Source organism: Prionailurus viverrinus, chromosome X (genome assembly GCF_022837055.1).
Source record: "Prionailurus viverrinus isolate Anna chromosome X, UM_Priviv_1.0, whole genome shotgun sequence".
Lineage (NCBI taxonomy): Eukaryota > Metazoa > Chordata > Mammalia > Carnivora > Felidae > Prionailurus > Prionailurus viverrinus.
Window position 1 is genome coordinate 107,338,474 of NC_062579.1, and position 21,109 is coordinate 107,359,582.

General features: G+C 46.7%; 1 protein-coding gene across 4 annotated transcripts in view; it reads right to left on the minus strand.

The window, feature by feature from the left end:
• Positions 1 to 1,234: 1,234 nt before the first annotated feature.
• The window catches only part of FGF13 (fibroblast growth factor 13), a 445,889-nt gene continuing 426,014 nt past the window's right edge, over positions 1,235 to 21,109 (minus strand). For all 4 annotated transcript variants that reach the window (XM_047844640.1, XM_047844637.1, XM_047844638.1 and 1 more), the window contains 2 exons: positions 3,753 to 3,951; positions 1,235 to 2,625 (listed from right to left, as the gene is read on the minus strand). In XM_047844640.1, the coding sequence (XP_047700596.1) occupies positions 2,489 to 2,625; positions 3,753 to 3,951 (336 nt within the window). In that variant the 3' untranslated portion in view covers positions 1,235 to 2,488. The remainder of the gene's footprint in view (positions 2,626 to 3,752; positions 3,952 to 21,109) is intronic.

Genomic DNA, 21,109 nt, shown 5'->3' on the forward strand with positions numbered 1-21,109 from the left:
CTGGGACTCGAACTCACGAACCGCAAGATCACGATCTGAGCCCCAGGCAGACGCTCGACCGACTGAACCACCCGGGCGCCCCTGTTTGGCTTTGCAATAGTTACAAGTAACTTGAAGAAAGCGTTATTTTCCGTATTGTCCCCTGGGCTCAGTACAATGCAAGGATTGGATACATACTCACAGATGGCGGGGTTGCGGGGGGGACAGTATGAAATTGAGTGCTGTGCCATAGAGCAGGGGTCCTCAAACTGGGGTGGGCATCAGATTCAAGATTCCCAGGCCCGGCCTAAAACCACGGAAGCAGACTCACAGCACAGGTGACTCAGGTGCCCGTGACAGGCTTGAGCGGGGCCACTCTTCTCAGGGTCAGTATGTGCCCTGTGAGACTATGGCTCTGATGCTTCCTGGGTATTTCGGCCACGGTTTATTTACGGTGTTACTCTGCTCTAGGATTGAGAATTAGTTAAGATTTAATAAGGGGCGAGGGTTGAGTAGAATTGGCGTGATTCTACTCGTGGTACATAAGAAGGCTCCTGGGTCCCAGCTAGGCGGGCGGGCAGCCTCGCTTCCCGTGGGTGGGACTTCAGAGCTCATGCAGGATGAGGGCTTAAGAGGCAGTCACAGGGTGACTGGGCTGGGCTAGGGGCTCCTGCTGAATCTGGCCCAGACATCTCAGGAATGGGTAGCCACCTGCCTGGGGACCCAGTAACTCTATTTTGACGGATGTCCTGGCACGTCCCAGGCAGTTATGGTTTTACCTGTTCCTCCACGCTTTCCTTCACGTTATCGACTGTCCCCGAAGCATGCATTGTCAGGCAACGGCAGCTTTGGGGAGCCAGTGTCAAGTCACGGACATTAAAAACGCTCCCATTTTCCCTCAGCCTTCAGAGGTAGGAAAGGACTGCAGAGATTTAGTCGTGTGCCTTCCCTCCACCGAGAGAAGTGGGCAACAGAGAGGGGAACTGACCGCGTGAACGGCAGAGAAGATACCAGAACACAGGTCTCGTTTGTACAATCCCATCACTGAGTGGGAATGAGAATTCTCTGTTCCAATCTGAAGCCTAAGTACAATAACCAGTACGACGGACACACTTTAAGGAGCGTTCGTGTTAATGTGAATCTCTAGACTGTAGACGATCAGGGGGCAGTGACCTTATATACAGAACTGAACGTTCAGCTCCGGTTTCTATGACAGCTAATGGCACGTAACAGACAATAAATGTACCCTGAGGGATTTTTCTTTGAATGAATATAAAGAGTTTATTCGGTGCGTATTTGGGTATACAACAACAAATATTAAACAACTTTTTTTTTCACTTTTTTTTTTGTGCACAGGACAGAAAACTGCCTGCACATGCTATGTCCACTTTAGGAACACAGATTTTAACATGCAACTCTATGCCAAGATTCCAACTTTCTTCCATGCAACAGATATGAAGATCTAAATGGAAACCTAGCTAAGTCTTAAACACTTTTCCAGAAGCAAGTATAAGTATATGTTGATTAGGGGTAACCAGTCTTAACATTTCCTTGTACACAATATTCACATGCCAAATACAACAACAGCAGGACTCGTACATACACAGATAGGACGCTTCTTATCGTAACAACACAAAAGACGACATCACGGTTCCACAGTTCGTGTCTTTGTACGAGAAGCCACAACGATAATTTGACATGATAACACAAATGGAATCAAGAGAAATCTACACTTGAGGATAATCTTTTTTTTTTTTTAAGTAACCTTTACTGACTGGGGTTGACAATACAACTCAATTTCTATGCACAGAATACAGCACAAGAACTTGACCAGAATACACTACAAATCTAAAAAAAAAAAAAAAAAAGGTAGAATCACAAGAACACTGTTACCTTGAGCCTGAGATGCCAATTCAGATTCAACCCTGAATTTGGTTGATTGGGATTAAGTGACAGAGTCAGTAGAACCATTGAATTTCAGAAATCATGGAGTCACAATATTACCAAGTAAAGAATACGTCTGAATCAAGCGTAGATGGAAAACATGAAGCCAAGAAAACAACACAGGTCACAAGAAGTTTTGTTTGCCCCTACGAAACATTTAAGCGCTTAATTTTGTTTTGCTTTGTTTTTGTTTTTGAAGAGCAATTGTGGTCTTTTACATTGTCTTGGTTGGAGAGCAAATTTTGATCAGCATTAGTGCTGTGAAATGTTTTTGGCTTTTCATCCCCAAAGCACAGGTGAGATCATGAGAAAATTGGGCAGGCCCTTCTCTCCAGGATTTAGTTCACTGATCATGCTTGGCATTCTTTTGCACAAGCTCAATCGAAATTAGGGGGCTTTAGTATGGATGATTGAAAGGTTTAATGGCAGATAGACTAGTGAACTCTGCCTGTTTGTTTGGTAAACGTCATTGACAAAAGTGAACTTTTGGGCGAAGGACCTGCTAGAATTCAACAGCACCTGGAGGTAAGGTTCTGTTACAGAGCCCTTGTTTTGCCCTCACTGGCTACGTTGATTCGTTGTGGCTCATGGATTTGCCTCCGTTCAGCACGCCGGAGACACTTCTGCTCTTGGTTGGGGTTCCGCTTCCGGACCGGGAGAACTCCGTGAGATCGTGCAGTGACGGCTCCTTGTACATGGCCACTGGAAAGCACAGACAGATGGGAGTCAAAAGCCTTCGAACGCGCACCCCGCACTGGCCCTCAGCTTCTCTCCTGGTCACTAGGCTTCCGTGCTTTCAGCCCAACACGGAAGACGCTGCCACCAAGGACTCAGCCGAGAACGGACTGGCTCAGCTTAAGCAAAATCTAGCGTTGGCACAGTGTGCAAGGAAGTCTAATGCCTCATTTCCATCCCTGATGGTTATATACATGAGAGGATTAACGAAAACTGCATTTAATAAAGCTCTTCGAAGGTTAAATATAATCTACAGCACGCTGTGCGAGCCAAATATTAAAATCGAACACATTTTACAACACCGATTTCTACCATACTCGAGATGATACTCTCCGAGAGTCTAAATATTAGCGCAATTCTTAAATGCAAGAAACACTACGTATTATTATTGTTGTTGTGCTGTATGGTTACATACACGACCATCCAGTTAGTAAAGAGGGGCGCTGGGATTTGAATCCAAGTCGTGTGGCTACGGGAACGTACGCTGCTAAGCAGTGCTGAGCTCACCCGAGGGGACGGGCCGCCGCTACGCTCACCTCGGTTCTAACCCCAGGCCGGTGGCCTCTGGGAGGTCTTGCTCTGCTTTGCCCCCGGTTCCCTATCCCTTCCCTCCCACGTCTCAGCTACTTCTAACAGCCTCATCTTCCGCACCCCATTTCTATCCCTCGTTCTGTCCAATCTGCTGCTAACCTCCTACTAATGGCTGCGAGACAAACCCCACGAATGAAAACTGCCGGGACGATATTGCCGGGCCTGGCAGAGGACCCAAGGAGCTTTCCGGTAAGTGCGCGTACATTTTAGCATCTGCGTTTCTGTCCAGGAACCGTTCTGGCGTCATTTGGGGCTCCTGGCGGTCCTGAGTTAGCGATCAGCTACTCCCACGTAAGTTAAGGTGCTACTATCTATAGATGTACTATGGGAAAATTAAAATCAGAAGATCAGGTGCTATTGTCAGTGCTTTTTTCATGTTTTTAAGTGTTACAGAAGGTCAGTCCATTTCTGTATAGTTGCCTTCATGGGGAAGAATGACGTTCCACTTAGACAAGCATGATGAAGGACCGCCTCGTACACAGCTCCTATCATATCAGGTTTACCTTTGAGTGGTTTGGGCAGAAAGTGGGCTGCAGGCTTGTTCTTCTTCACGTGGTTTCCTTTCATGATCTCTCCTTCTTTGTTCAGACCCAGATACCACCCTCGGCCTGACTGCTGCTGACGATAGATCATCGACGAATAGGTCACGTAATAATTTTCAAACACCGACTCTTTGAATTTGCACTCAGGTGTAAAGTGTTCCTGCGAGGAAAGTAAATAAACCAAAGCTCAGTATTTATAGCTGTGGATTTCACGGAGAACCCTGTGCTATTGCCCTTCAGGAGTTTCGGACATACTTTGTTCAAGCTTGTACGACCGGTGCTCTATTTTAATAGCATAGACTATTACCGCTGGAAACCCAGACTATATAGAACAGTTCACGTGATGCTTTGCAAAAAGCCCCAAGTGTAAGTGCTACTGATCAATGATTCGCTCTCTTTGTACTAAGATAATGGAAAAATTAGAACCAGCCACGTAACTGGAATACACTGGACAAATACAAGAGCTAAAGAGCGAAAAGACAAGTATAAAGCTGTCACACGAGGCTTTGTTCCTGGCCGTCGTCGGGACTAAATATGAGAAAATAAACATTTGGTCCCTCTACTTAATTTTCAGAGATTGTCCACTTATTCTGTACTATCATTGTCAACTGCCCGAGGCTAAGAGCTGTGTTACAGTGTTTTATTACTGGCTGCCTATATTTCTAGAGGGATGCTACAAAGAAAGGCTACCTTTGGTTGGCTGTTAGGTAAACCAAATTGATTTGTCTCTTAATCATCGGACCTTGACTTAAGAATGAAAAGAAAATCCCCCCCCACCCCGACCTCGTCCTTGCCTTACAGTAACATTTACAAGCAAATCAATAGGGAAGCAGGAATTTACAGTAATTCTACAAGCAGACACGAGAGAGCAGCCCAGGGGGCTCTGAACCCCGGAATGTGATTTCTGCCGTGTACCTGGCCATGTTTTCTTTGGATCTGCCCCCACAAATGAAAATGGACTGTTGCAGAAAAGAAAAAAAACAACAACCTGAAAACCTTCGTTCACGTTTTGCAGATGTGGGCGTGTGCCATAAACAGCCACTAAAAACAGCCATTTGTAAGCCAAATGAAATGAGTATCAGATTCTCATCTCTCAGTAATCCACCGAGTGGTAGACATAGAAAACAATGGTAATTTGCTGAGATGTTCTCAGCAATAACTTCTGATAAAACCCTACCAAAAAACCTTGTAAAAAAATCATGCGCTAGAGCACCTGGGTGGCTCAGTCGGTTGGGCGTCCGACTTCGGCTCAGGTCATGATCTCACGATTCGTGGGCTCAAGCCCCACGTCGGGCTGTGTGCTGCCAGCTCGGAGCCCAGAGCCCGCTTCGGATTCTGTGTCTCCCTCTCTCTCTGCCCCTCCCCTGCTCACGCTCTGTTTCTCTCTCTCAAAAATAAACAAACATGAAAACACATTAAAAAACATCGTGTGCTTTCTGGACACCTGCCTTTTCCGCACAATGCCTCCATGGTCCCACCTTCGTTCATTTTCAGATTAGATATCAGTCTAAGCAACGCATGCTGTCCGAGGGACAGAATCTGAAGTGCTCTGAGACAGTCACTTCAGCAAAGAGGGACAAATTCCTCAAATGAGGCGGCCTTTCTCTGAAAGTGAAACAATAGAACGTTCTCTTCTCTTCTGGGAATCCACGAAATCTGGGTCACTCCGTCATCTCACCGATTCTCACCCAGTGCATGGATTAGAGAGTCCTCTCTGGGGGTTATTTCAGCCTAGGGGCACACTTGACAGGTCCTCTGAAGGTTCACACAAATTCAACCTGGTCAAGAAAAACGTATTTCCAAGGCAACTACTGCATGTAGGAGCTGAAGCGTTCTGTTTACGGGCTGTGAAACCCCCCCTCTGGAGGATTCTCCCAATGGTGGGACGCGATGTGCTCAGGCAGGTCCCGCGAAAGGGCTGCATTTAACGTCTTGTGTGATGGTCGCATTCATTCATTCACGTATACACGGTCTTCCGACGACCCCGCTGTATGCTTGGGTGACACAAAGAGTTCACAGGTAAATAAGTAGGGGCCTCAGGAAACTTGCAGTGTATTCGCAGGCGGGGCTTTAGGACAACAGAGGAAGCCCGCTTTCGCCCTCACTGGGGGCTGCAGAGGGGCAGCGTTCACAGAGAGGGTGTTATTTTAGCTGACCTTTGAAGGATGGGCAGGAATTCAGACCAGGAAAAGGGGAAGGACTTAAAACTCCGGGGGACCTTCAAGTTCATGCACAATCTCTCTCGTCCACGAGCTTCACCTTCCGTTTTCACTGCGACTGATTGAGCTGGCGCCCTCTGACCTCTCCACTGGCCTGCTGTCATAACCTCCGAACTGGTCTCTCCTCTTCTGCTAGCAGATTCCCGTCCCCCCCCCCCCCCAGCAAAGTTCCCTGCCTTGAGAGACGACTTCGGCTCAGGTCATGATCTCACAGTTGGTGGGTTCGAGCCCCCGGGTCGGGGTTTGTGCTGACGGCTCAGAACCTGGAGCCTGCTTTGGGTCCATGTCTCCCTCTTTCTCTGCCCCCCCCCCCGCCCCGCTTGTGCCCTGTCTCTCTCTCTCAAAAATAAAATAAAAAACATTAAAAAAATTTTTAAAAATTTAAGATCTCCCACCAATCGTGGGGTGCCTGGGTGGCTCTGTCGGTGAAGCTTCCGACTCTTGATTTCGGCTCAGGTCACGATCTCAAGCTTCACGAGATCGAGCCCCGCGTCGGGCTCTGCGCAGACAGCATGGAGCCTGCCTGGGATTGTCTCTCCCTCTCGCTCTCTGACCCTCTCCCGCTCACATTCTCCCTCTCCCTCTCTCTCTCAAAACTAAATAAAAGCTAAAAGAAATAAAAAATACAAATAAAATAAAATTCCCCACCATTCAGACTCACGTGTGCCTTTGTGCCTTTCCAGACGCCGCTCATTTCCTTCGCTTAGGATGTCATTCTTCTGTCTTTACCTACTGGCTTTCCTCTCATCCTTCAAGGCCTAGCTCAGCTATGACTGCCTCCGGAATCACAGAGGATCTCTTAAGAGAGATCCTCAGAGCTGATGACACGCGAATTGGTGCTCCCTTAAGCCCTCCCTACACCTCTAGCTGGTCCCGTGACTCAGGCACATGCACGAGCGGCTCCAGATGGCAGGGAACTTGTCGTATTTTCTGAACCCACCTTCTACCCTCACGGCCGACCGGTCGGGCTGCCTCGCACACAGCAGAGCGCTTACCTATCGCTCACGGGATTCGGATTTCAGAGATTCCGATTTAAGTCTTGGAAATTCCAGGATTCAGAAGTATCAACCAGTAAAAAGTCGGCAGGGAACTTCCTTAATACCATATGGAATCAGCTGTCTGCAGAAGGAGGCTGTCATTGCACGGACAGATCCTGCACGCGCGATTTAGCATCTGTTAAGAATAACAGATACTACACAGATGCTGGCACCTACGACGTTAGGAGGCAAAACTTGGCGATTGTTACAACTATTGGAAAATGGCAAGGAAGGACTCAATGAGCTGGATGCTCTGTCACATCCTGGCAATTTCTTAGTCATCACCACTAAATTTGGACTCAAAAACTCAGTAGAGCGGGAAATGAGGCCAAAAAAAGAATGTGGAAGCAACCAAGGGACTGTTCTGTTCTGTGTGTGTGTCACTGTCATTTCATCCAGTGTTGGAATGAGTAGGCAGAAGAGGCTTCGTTTTTATCCAGTGCAGAAAAATGTGAACATCCCACCCGACACAGGAAGGGCTCGCAAAGGGAAGAGGGGTACGGCCGCGTCTCTGTCTCAGCAATGAGTCACATCAGTAACACGTACTGGATTTGACCCTATCGGGGAAGCCCTGTTCAGGGGATGCCGGGAAGACACAGGGCAAGGAATCAACATCCTCTGATTGATCGGGAGATGATTAGCAGTGCTCTCGAAAAAGGTACTGTTGTAATCTAAGAAACAGAACAGACAAACATATGGGAACATGGCGGGGGGAGGTAAGAGAAGAGAGGGAAACAAACCAGACACTCTGAACGATAGAGAACAAACTGAGGGTTGATGGAGGGGTGTTGGGTGGGGGGATGGGCTAGACGGGTGATGGGCATTGAGGAGGGCACCTGTTGGGATGAGCACTGGGGGTTGTACGGAAGGGATGAACCACCGGGCGCTGCTCCTGAAACCAACACTGCACTGGGTGTTGACTGATATTTAGATAAAAATTTGAAAAGAGAAAAAAATACAGAAAAAGGTACCCTAGTGGCCTTGAGCATCACTTTTCTGAATTTCACACGCATGAGATAAACGTCTGCCATCATCATAAATGAACGCTTTCAGGAGATGCCAAGCATTCCCTGCATAGTCGCTAAGAAGTTATCTGGCATGGGTACAAAAGAAAGGGTGCTTTCTTGTATCTTACAACATTTTATGCATCGATTTCTCTTAAAAGTTGTTTCTCTCGCATATCTATGTATTTTTTTTTCCAGAGGAATAACGTCTTTTTGGTTCATGAACTAATCAATCTGTCTTTAAATCTCCTCTGTGCCATCCTCTCTATTCTCCTTGAAGTTCGAGGTTAGTGTTTTCTCAGTGAATATTGAACCTTTTTACCTAAAGAATCCATACCAGTTAGCGATAATGACTCTATTTGGGGTAAGGGAGAAGGACCTATGCAGAATGAGCAGATCCAGGAGCAAAATCGACCATTTCTCTTTACCAATTTAGTCACTGTTAAGGGGGGGAATTGTTTCTTGGAGGTTGAGATATCACTGACAAGAAGGAAACATCTGAAGCCTTCTGCATCACGTTCCAAGAACACACCGGAGAACGCCTCTAGCCACAAACGGTAATGGTCAGCCACCCTTATCGGGGCTCAAGACCTCTACACAGACTCTGAGAGGCACAGAAGAAGGCATTAGCACAATCGGTAACGTTGGTTATGTGCAAACAACCCCCAGAGCCAATGGTGTGCCGGAAAACACCTTTGCCCCAGAAGGAAAGGCTTTGGCCTGTGTAAAGCACTCTTTTCTATTAGGGTCAGAAGAAGCAGGAGTGCCCTGGGTTGCCCTGACTCTGAGGGCGCGATACCTCTCTGGCCTCCTGGAGCTGAAGCCAGGTCAGAAGCACCTTGGGCTGTGGTGGCAGTTTCCCCAAGGGCAGCCACGGAGGGGCCGTATCACTCAGCAGCTGCTGTGGACCTACATCCCTGGGGGCCATGACCGAAAAGGTGAGGGCTAAAAAAGATCCGTACATCCTTTATGTCATCTCAGTGCCCTAAACACATCTCCAGCACCAACAGACGCACGCCGAGACCAATACCTTCCTGATTAAGGTTAAGTCACTCAGCAAACACAGGCCTTCACAGCAGATTGTTCATACTCTGGCCCCCTTTCGCAGCTACAGTACCACTGGTAAGGTGGCCGTGTTTCATTGGAGTCCGCACATCAGTACGATGGGGAGCTTTGGGGATTGCCAGGCATACCGTAAATGTTCCCCCTTTAGCACGTTTCTCTCGAAGGAAGTATTTTGTATTTTTATTTATTAATCAAATGGTTATTTATTTTTGAAAGAGAGGGGGCGTGCGCTTCCAAGTGGGGAAGGGGCAGAGGGGGGTTGGGACAGGGGATTCGGAGCGGGCTCTGTGCTGACAGCAGAGAGCCCAACGCGGGACTCGAACTCACGTACCGTGAGATCGTGACCTGAGCCGAAGTCGGACGCTCAACCGACTGAGCCACCCAGGCGCCCTTCGAAAGAAATATTTTTTAAATGGGCTGCAGTGATTCCCTTGGATCTCAAGAGAGCAACAGAGTCTACAGAGCTTGTCCATCGATAAAATGGCCACCCTGAGCCTTTGGATTACTGAACACAGCTCGCGTAACAGTGTCGCACGTTCGGTACAGCCTTTCGCGTATGTACGTGCCATTGCTAACTAACTACACACAGCCTGGTCTAGGTGAATAGCTCTCGATACGTTTTGTTTTATTCACACATAACCTTTTGTACATCGGGCGCCAGAGAACACAGAGGCAAAAACAGTTTACAGATACATGGGTGGCCTTTTAAAGTACTCATCTCTCCCTTTAATCCTCTCACTTCCGGCCTCCTGTCTTCCGGCCACATTTGCATAGCCTGACAATCCAATTAATTTAACAATTACTGCCAAAAGCAAGGGTCACTCTTCTAATTCTGAGCCATGTTCGGATGACAATTAATTCTCTAGATTTAAAGTTAGCAGGTTACTTAAGCACGTCTGACTCGTGTGTTTCAATTATTCCCCAGCCTAACGAAAATAATATGCAAATTAAAACTAGATTTCCAACTCTGTTAAAAAATTTAAAAATAGAACCTTAAAATACAAATCATACCCATGGGGGGTGACGCTGTAACTATACCTATATTCTCTACACAGGTCTCCCCTCGATCAGTGATTTAGAAATCCAGGATTAATTATTATGCTCAGGACTTTGATGTTCTCTCCCAGGGTATATTCAATGTGAATGAACTTCATTATTATTAAGATCAAAGAATGGGAAGGGAGAGGTTGGAGGAGAGGGGGAATCGGTACTCACCCAGGGCACCGCAGCTACTAATTCATGATAAACAGACAATGGTTTGCTCATTCAAATATCCTCTGGACTGTGAGATCCTCGAGGGCAGCTCCTAGCATAAGGCCTGGCTTACAGTCAATGATCAGTTTCCCACACGGTGAAAGAAATACACGAAAGAATGCAGTCACACATGCAGGGAGCTCGGAAGCTCCCTGGTCCAGATCCAGAGAAGGGTTATGTGGCACCCCAGGAAGAGAGGGCTGTTTCCCAGTGGACACTGAGGAGTCAGAACTTGCCTGCGAGGGCAGAGAGAGCAGTGGCTAAAAGGACGGAGGAAGCCTACAGATACATTCAACTTCAGAAACTGGAGACGGAGGAGAGCAAGAGAGAGGAGGGAGGCATGAGGGCCAGAAGGAGAGGTGGAGGGGGGGGAGGCGGGGAGGGGGAAAAGACAAGAGGGAGTAACAGGGACCAAATCATGCTTCAGCTACAAGAATGAAGACACTTCGTGTTAACCAAGAGAGGGGCGCTGAACTTCTACTCTTGGTCTCTGGGTCTGCAAAGAGCTAAACATTTCAATTAAGTTCTGTTCGCCCGAGCTTCGTGAAAACAGCAGGGGGCGGGTGGGGTGCAAACCCCGCAGGTCCCGCTGCCCTTCCTGGATTGTCGTACAAGGATCCAAGGAGGCAAGGCGTGTGGAAAAAGGCCCCATAAACATGCGACATGGGATGACTTCTCAAAATACGTGCCCGGAAAACCAGGCATTGATAAAGGGTCTGCTTATACGTGTTTTATTAATACGGAAGAGTATCAATTCGGCCCCCAAATTGGGACTGCACGTGAATTACACCTTGTGCTTCGTGCTCTCCTCCATTTTTCATGTCTGTCTGCGGTGGACCCAAAAGGCCGTAGTGCTTCAAGCCACAGCACTAAAGAAATGAGGTGCTTACGAATGGGCCTCATGAAATACCAGGCGACAAAATGACCTAAAAGTGCAGGTACGATTAAGCAACCGTTTGTAAAGAAATGCAAATTATAATTAAGATGACAGATACGGGCCTATTTTTCCTCATAGGGTTACAATGAAATTTCTTAGTAGTATTTTTTCAAATTCCAAGGTATTTAATAGATCCTTTAATTAATCTCATGTTGACCCTACAAAACATGCCGGCATGCCATAATGCTTTTTTTTTTTTCAATTTTTCACAAAACAAAAGCCACCAAAAATATATCAAGGAGCTTGTCAACCGATGGCCTGTTTAAAACAGAATTAGGACACAGATATGGCCATACTTGAGGCCTGGAGTTCAGGGGCAGAGAGAGAGGGAGACACAGAATCCGAAACAGGCTCCAGGCTCTGAGCTGTCCGCACAGCACCCGACGCGGGGCTCGAACTTATGGACCGCGAGATCATGACCTGAGCCGAAGTTGAATGCTTAACCGACTGAGTCATCCAGGTGGCCTGGAATTTATTTTATTTTTATAAACACTGAAGTAAGCTAGAAAAAAAGCAGGACAAAGAACAAAAACAATGCATCCCTTACAGAACCTAAGAGGGGCTATTTTTGTCATGATTCAAAAATTATGTGATCCAAAGGCCTCACTCAGCTCCAAACCTGGTCAAGCAAATATGTTTGGTACGATAAATAACTTTGCTACGATTTGTGATAAAGCAGATGGATGGGCCACATGTCTTCAAGGCTGCATAACTGGCTCAAGACGGTGTTAGTGTGACCCAAACCTTCCAGAAGAACACAGATTGTTTAGGCGACGCAGTTAGGTAGCAGAAGACATACTTCATTTTCTGTAAGATACACTGTGGAGAGACAATGTGACCACAACAGGAGTTTTCAAATCTTGCTGGGTTTAACCCTCCTGTTTAACAGAAGTTTGTGGCAAAGCATTTTCTCCCCAAGGGAAGAATACTTCTCTTAACTGAGTAACTCCCTAAAACTTTTTTTTTTCTTGGTCTAGGATGTGCATTAACTCTGGATGTTGGTTTTTCCTACAGAATGGCTGACCCACGTGTATTGAGAGGGGGATCAAATACCAGACCTGATTGCTAAAAATAAACTTGCCGGTCTTCTGGCTGCTTACTAGCATTCATTCGTGCCCACTGGGCAAAGCTTGCCTGGTACTATGGTGATTTCTCATTTGTGGTGGTAATCTTCTGTGTAAGAACTTCAGAGGGGGCCCTAAAGCCAATGCCAAGAGAAGGGCCTGGGAAGTATTTGTGCACAGCCAGAGAATCAACTTTGTAGCTTGTATCTTTTGAAGTAGCTGTTGCAAACTCCTGTCTGAAAATTCACACGCCTGGGAACTCGGAAAACTTTTCCCAGAGATCCGGCAAACTGGCACGCAAAGGAGAAAGGTTCTTGCCCTGCGGATCAGAGAAAAAACCCCTGCGAGGTCGGTGGCCTATTAAAAATGAAATCATACCAAGATGGGTGCGCAGGATGTTGTTCTGAGACTTCATTCTGGTTTGTGTTGGATAGCGGTTGTGTGAACTTTGATAGGGTCTGTCTCTGCAGCAGAGTCACTTACAATAGGCAGGCGCCTACTTCTTCAAAGACTTCTAATCTCTTCTCTTGCACAGGTAGGGAAGCAAAGCTAGACAACAGTGGCTGCTCAAATGGAAGTCACCGAGCGTGCTTTCCACCGCAAACCATAAAACCCGGAGTCCCCGGGCAAGGTGCGAAGGCCTAATCTGTAAAACCAAGAATGAGAAAGGTGTCACAGAGGGCTACTGGACCGCCCCATCACATGGCACCTGCAAATTACTTCCGGGGATAGGAAGTTGCAAAGAAGAGTCTTCTTTCTATGAAGACCGTGCATTTCTAACTCCCATCTGCCCTTTGAAAAGAGCTCACGAGGGGATGCTATCGACAGTGACTGACCATGAATCCGAATGGGGGAAGTCGGCTCATCAATTCAAGATACAAATGGAAGAGTTCGTTCCAAGCTATGACTTTCTGAGAACCTGACTTGTGCCAAGCACGATGGGAGGCCCCTGTGTGTATATGATGATCTGATTTAACCCTGGTCGCAGCCCTCTGTGATAACTTCAGAGGGATGGCCTGGGAGAAGAGTCCCCCCACCTCCCCACAAGGGACAAAACCATGGGAAAGAAGACCTTAACAAGTCCTTTCTTTATAAATTTGGTCGCACGTGTGCCTTTTCCCACAAATCATCGCTGTGTAAGACAGAGGCCGTGATGTCCATTCTCCTCTACGTGACAGTTCCAGTATCTGCCGAAGGTCCAGCCCTTCCTCCTCTTCGTGTGTCCTGCCTCTCTGAACCCTGAAGATCTCTGTTCAAACCCGCCTCTTCCACTTTCCAGATGGCTGACTGTGGGCAAAAGCCTGGGCTCCCATCCTGCACCCGTGAAAGAAGATCAGTAGTGTGTGCCTCAGAGTGGGGACCGCAGGGGGCGTGGAAGGCAGCTAGCATGTGTGTGAGTGCCCGCTGACTCCAGGATCCCTTCCCTCGCCTTAATCTGCACTTCTGGTGTGTGTGTGGTGGTGGGGGGGGGGGGGGGGTTGTTCATGTTACACATTAAAGTGTATGCATGAGAATCGCTTTCAGCAGTGATTCCTTTTCAAGGCTAACAATACATGAGCTCTGAATTTGGGGCTTAAAATATCCTAAGACTCTAAAATTTGCATTACTATAATGTGTACCAGTGGAACGCACATCATAGTAAAGAGATCTGTGCAACAATCCAGTAATAATGGGCCAGACGGCATTTGCATGTCTCGTTTTAATCACTATGCCACCCAAAGTACAACATTATTATCTCACTTCTTTTGTTCCAAACCACTGTTTTGCTACTTCTACTTTCATAGTGTAGGTTACTAATAACAACGGTCATGAAAAAATCTAATAGTCCTTTATACTTAAGCTGTGCCTACTTTGAAAGTTTTCTCTGACTGCTTAAATTGTCATGGCATTCAAGTGACAGCTAAGGGACAGTTTGATAGCGATGATGATGACAAAGGGAATGATTCTAATGGATTCTGGTAGACTTTTTTCTTCTGTCTAAAGGGCTCTTTTTACCACTGAAGAAATGGGACCAGAGATGCTAAGATATGGGAACCGGGTTTTCACACTCTCTTTTAGAGAAAAACTCCAGAGCAGGGATGCCCTCCTTCCAGAGGAAGCCGGAATCTGTTGAAGGTGGCTGGTGTTGACATGTGAGAGGTCCTCATTTTGAGGATGCTTTCAGGGCTGCACAAACACTTAAGACTCTGCAGCCTGATCTGTTCCTGAGCTGCAGAGAGGGGAGGAAGAGTCCTGACACACAGCTCGGCCTCAGCCGCGCTTTCTCCACCCCGCCAGACAGCTTTCCATTAATGCGTTCATTTACCATTCTCCGAGATCATGCCCTGAAAAGTTCATTCTTCTTCTTCTTTTTCTTAATATTTATTTTAGAGAGAGAGAGAGAGAGAGAGTCAGAGAGAGAGGGAGACACAAGCCGAAGCAGGCTCCAGGCTCCGAGCTGGCAGCACAGAGCCCAACGCGGGGCTCGAACTCTCGGACCGTGAGATCATGACCTGAGCCGAAGCCGGACGCTTAACCGACTGAGCCACCCAGGCACCCCGGAAAATTCATTCTTCTATTGCCAAATGTTCATGACTGAATTTCAACACATTCGATTTTTGTTTTCGTTCTCTACCCTAGGAGGTTTCCGGGGATGACCCCAGAGCCTGTTTACTGAGACTAGGTACAGATGTGGGTGATGGGTAAGGAGACACAGAGATCAATCTAGGAAGATGTGTGTGCGCGTGCGTGTATGTTGCAGGGGAAGGGGAGGAGAGAGGGAGCGAGCACATGCCCGAGAGAGAGAGAGAGAGAGAGAGAGAGAGAGAGAGAGAGAGAGAGATGGGGTGGGGGGAAAAACAGACAAAAAGTGAACACACAGAAAGTCAGTGTGAAGATTTGTTTTCCCTAATTCTGTAGTCCTGTGACCCTCTGCGAAATGCCTGCCATCCGTGCAGGAACCACCAAGGTTGAACGGGGAAGGAAGGTGGGAAAGTGAATTGTCTTTCCTCTGCTGAGGAAAATCTGTTTCCGGTCCCAACTCCCAGGTATGCTCAGAGCTCCGGGAGAAGCTGCCCGCCCAGGGCAGCTTATGTTCTCCTGCAAAGTCAGTACCTCCAGAGGAGCCTGATGGAAGAATAAACCTACTTCTTGCTGGGGAGTTTCCTGTGTGTAACACACATCCAACTCTGAAAACAACAAAGAGATCGGTTTCCCTGAGAAACTCGGGGTTGCTGCGGACAAGTCGCGTGAAAGTTCATTAAAATAAGACACTCTGAAGGCTGCTAGCATCAAGCGGGCTATTTCGTAAGAGAAATGTCACTCTTAGGCGTGTAGCTATGTCGCGGTAAACAAAACCGGTTCCCTTTTTATGACCAAAGTGCCGTCACCGGCGATCCATTTATTACCACCGCAGTGATGCCTGGATTCTAAAAACGCCGTGCTTTTCGGGAGGGTTTAAACCAAGTATCTAGCCAGGATTCACAAATAAGCTTTCGGAAGCCTCGCTTAAATTAAATGTGGTTTGTTCTGTATATCCTGAGATACCGTAACATTTTTATAGTAATTTTTTTTAAAGGGTCTGGATGACGTTTCATGTTGAAATCGGCAAATTACACTGCTTTATCAAAATACGCAATTTAGATTTTCAAATATTTGTTACCTAAGTATTACCGTAGGTGAAAACACAATGCCAGAATATATAATATAAACTGTGAGACTCTGTAAAAATGATTAATACTTCATAAGCTTCGCACAACCATGACCTATTTGGAATAATTTTCGGCTTTCATTTTCAACAGTGTAGACCGTTAAAGCATTTGCATGAGAATGTAAGATGCATAAATTATCCCTGCAGGGAACACTTAAAACTTAAGGTAATTACATAGCATCGAAGTGGTTTCAAAGAACTCAAACAAAATAACAAATAATTCTACAGTCACTCTTTAAAATGATTATTATTCTCTGTTCCCGGTGATCTGGATCACGAAAATCCCTCTCTTTGCAATTACATTCGCATTACCAATTCTGACTTTTGTTCTCTTACCATCGAGCTCTTACAGCTGGCCCTGAAAATCTGCATGCTGGAAAAGCTAAACTAGACAGCTAGTACAGATGAATTCTCCGGTCATGTTCATGCTGGGAACAGAACCGTAACACTCCCTTAATATCTCTTATCATTATCATTGCTCCTGTTCGACATCTTTTAATGGCTCCCTGCTGCCTACAGGGTAAAATCCAAACTGCCTGGCCTGGTGTCCAAGGCCTTTCACAATCTCACACACGTTCCCCTACGAATCTAGCAAGAACGTTCCTCAACTTAAGCCAGATTGGAGAAATAAGGCCAGGGCCAAACGTAGCAGAGATCTGTCTCCTGAATGGGAAAATGTCTCCTCCGAACCAATTACTGTGCTTCGGAGGCTGGGGGAGCCACTGGGATTGCAGAGAATTACTGGGTCACAGGGAATATGTAACTGATCTCCTCCTGAGTTTCTTCCTTATGTTCTGCGTGGCTATGATTTTTTTTCATTCAAAAAAATGACTTGCACTTCTCGAACATCCGAGCAGCCTCCCGTCATGATTCCGCGTGCTAGGTATGCAACTCTTTGGTGGCTCCCAGCTAATGATCAGCACCTCCTCTTTTCACGGCACACAGAGGAGAAAGTATCACACGTCATTAAAAAAATACAGGACTCAAAAAAAAATGGGGGGGGGGCTCCTGGGTGGCTCAGTCTTAAGGTTAAGCGTCCGACTTCGGCCCAGGTCATGATCTCACGGTTCGTGAGTTCCGGCCCCACGTCGGGCTCTGTGCCGACAGCTCGGAGCCTGGAGCCTGCTTCGGATTCCGTGTCTCCCTCTCTCTCTGACCCTCCCTAGCTCACGCTCGCTCTGTCAAAAAATAAAATGTAAAAAAAAAATTTTTAAAAATATAGGACTCTCAGGTAAATCTGAATTTCAAATAAACAACGTACAATTTTTTTAAAGGGGGGGGTAATGAAATTATATCTGAACAGAAGAAAGCTAAATCACTCATCTCATACTAATTTTTACCAGGTGGCTGGTGATGGAAAAAATCTCCACTGGCAAATATGCTGCATATATTACTCTAAAGATAATCGGGGGTGGGGGGAGGGCTAAACCTTTAAACGTTCACAATATTTGGTCTTTTACGGCTCATATTGATTCCATACAAAGGTTCTTCTAAATGCATGTGATTGGTGTATGAGATGCTCTATCACCAAGGCATCGTCTATTCATGAATCATATCGGCGGTTGGACCGCTTCTCTTTCTTTAACCTCTCGGATAGAATCAATCTGGGATGTTGCCACATGACGGGGCCTACTATATCCCTCAGCATTGTGAGGGTGCAAACAACACTCCTTCTCCAACAGAAAGAGAAGGACACGGACCTGTGCGGAGATCACCGTCCTTGGAATTAACTCTCTCACTTATCTCCAGGAAGAAGTGGTGAAACGCGGACTACCAACTGAAACAGATAGTTGGCGGAAGGGTGACTGACGACTGTAAGGGAGACAGGGCGCGCCAGACGTACAGCCTTTTCCTGTTCTACCCGAGTTATGTCTCCAGGGAGGGGGTCGTGTGGGTCCGGCATCCAATGCTTCCCTCTCCCTCCCCGTCACAGATCCATTTTCCCTTTGCTCTGAAACCCACTGTTGGAGAGAGGAGACACGGAGATGTTCTGCGGTTGAGTCTCAAATGCCAATGTGAGACTCAAGTTCAGGAGAGGAGAGGAGAGGAGACGTTCGCTTACATGTGCTGGTTCACATCAGACGATGCATTTTCAGATGAGCCTTGCTATTCCTACACTGTTCCGCAGGTAAAGCAGGGTATGAGTTCCGGCCACAGAGACGAGTCAGTTTATGTACAGAATCACAGTGCGTGATCTGTTTGGTGAGTCACAGCTTCTCGGAACAACATCTTTATATAATGGCTATTGTTTTGTAGAATGTGCAGTATCATGTCTGGCTGACTTGCGGAGACTGATTATTTTAGATACCATTTTATGGGGATTATACTCATTTAAGTCAACCAAGATTTCTTAAGGGCCTATCAATGTGCTTTGTTTTTCCTAAACCACATGCTGAGCGCTTTGGGAACAGCAGCTGCCTTCTCCAGACGGTTGTCCAAAGAGCACTTCCCAAGCTGTCTCCAGAGCTCGTGCAGTGTCCCAAAGTGTGTTCTTACAGTGAGAGACAACAGACCCAAACTGACTTCCGTAGTCCCCAGCAGCCCAGCCAGATAGAGCCCTACTATGCATAAACAGCTTCCTACTAGGATAACCTGACTGAGCATTTCTTCCATTGGAAAATGATTCATTTGAATCATTTGATTCCAACGATTCATTAATTCCATCTGTTATAATTAAGTGTTCTAGTGTCAGCGGCAGCTAAGCATTTACCAGTCTTGGAAAAAGTGTGGCCGTCCTAGGTCAAGGGATAGATTGGAATAGAAATAGCTGATGTTGAATCCTAAAAACAGATTGTTCGGAATCACAAGAGGACGACCAAAGTCGCCACTGTGAGAGTACCTAAAAGAACACGTGCGTTGTCCATTCTATGTCTAGCCGAACGTGAGTCGATTTGATCTCAGTGAACTGTAAGTGATACTGTGCATTATATGCTTGTATAAGATAATAAGGCTCCATTTTTAACTCGCCGTCCTACATGGTGAGATCACGAGCGCGCCAATCACCCGACGTGATACGCTTCAAATACACTTTGGTGTCACTGCCATTCTATTTCCTGCCATTCTGATCTACTGAGAGAATGTTTACAGAAGCTGGATATTTGCTGAAAACCATAGGGGAAAGGAATGAACAGGGAGGCTGGAAGCTAAGTGAGCAGAATAAAGGACAGTACAAATATTCTGAGTAAACACTAAGAGGGCTTCAAACCTCAGAGCTTTGACGGTGGTGCCATAGGCCATGCCCTGCTGTCAGGGATTTTGCTAATTTTCTAGCATTAGAAGGAAATAGGAGAAGGCAAATTAAATAGGTGTGAAGCCATTAGAACCGCAGTGTTTAATTTCGCGTAGTGTTTCATTTTGCGCAAACACATAAAATTATATGCACAACTCCAATACGAGAGCAAAGAGGGGCGCCTAGTGGCTCAGTCGGTTAAGCGTCTGACTCTTGCTTTCGGCTCAGGTCACGATCTCACGGTTCGTGGGTTTGAGTCCCACATCGGGCTCTGCGTTGATAGCACGGAGCCTGCTTGGGACTCTCTCTCTCTCTCTCCTCCCCTCTCCCACTCATGCTGTCTCTCTCTCAAAATAAATAAACATTTAAAAAAAAAAAAAGGCAAGCAAAGTGATGATGTGCAAACAGCACCCGGTCACTGGAGGACGGACATACATCCGAAGCCGGCGTGAGAACTTCTCCAGGTTCCGTATTTGACTTCGGAACAACATTAACTCTCTGTCCTTCTAAATAGACTCCATGTTTACCCACAGTTGCTTACTGTATATTGAGTAAGCAACAACAGGTTCAATTTTCCCGGAGCCTGAGTCACAGCCTGGTAGTAAATTAGGTGCTCAGGAAGGTGCATTACTTCCTGGAGGCCACTGAGCCATCACTTAAGGCCTAATATGCTTGCTTTGGTTTATAAAGATGCTACTGACTCACTTCAGTGGGAGTTGTTTTTCCTGCATTGCTGACGGCTGGGTTCAATGAATGTACTAGTTTTTTTCCTCCTTGCAGTATGGATGGGATGGCCTGAACTAATTACACATTCCTGCCGATCCCATGGTGACCCACAGCACGAATGCCCACGACGCTGGGTTCACGTCTGAGGTTCATCCTGCACTGCAGCTGTGGAACAAAGCACAGTCAGCGAGGGCTGGGGGAGATCGTGGCCTCCCCGGCAGCATTCGCTGACTGCGGTAGCTGGCCACTGGTGCCATAAAGGCCATCCTTGCAGGTAAACATTAATTTACAACGTAAGGCAAATCACGCGGTTCCTCCACGCCGCACCTTGCGATGGTTTCCCATCTCAGGGCCAGAGCCGAAGTCCTGGCCTTGGACGGCAACACCACACGCTATCCGATCCCGGCTACTTCGCGGTTCTCATCTATCATTTGCTCTCTTCCGCATTTTAGGCCAGGCGCACTGGCTTCCTAGCTTGTCCCTTGAACGCGCCAAGCATCAGGGCCTTTGAATTTGATGATGTCTCTGTCGAGAATGTTTTTCTTTCAGATTTCCACCTGAACCCTCCCCTCTCGTCCGTCAAATGCCACCTGCATAGAGAGGCTTTCCCTGACCACCCCTACGTGGAAGTGGTCCCTGTCTCTCAGCATGCCCTAGCCCCTTAATCCTGCTTGTTTGTTTGCCAGAGAGAATTATATATTCGTTTATTTGTCTACCATCTGTCTACCTCGTCTAGAACATAAGCTCCACAAGGGCGGGGATTATGTTTTATACACTTTCTTCTGGCATCTCGAATAGTACGTGAAGTTCTGTATTCGTGCCATAAAAATTTGCTGGATGAATAGATGCATGAATCCTGGTGGCCTGATAGATTAAAGGCGCGAATTATTCCAGGTTATTAAGGTCTTTGTAGAAGCATTAAAGAATCAGAACTGTCACAAGATGATACTTAGTCTCCTCTTGCTATTGGGGCTTTCGTTTTCACTGTGGTTATGATCTGCATTGTGATTATACACGAGCATCGCTGCCCCGAGCAACAAAATAAACCTTTACTAATACTCTTTTGAGCTGTACACGAAAGGTTACTCAGAAAAA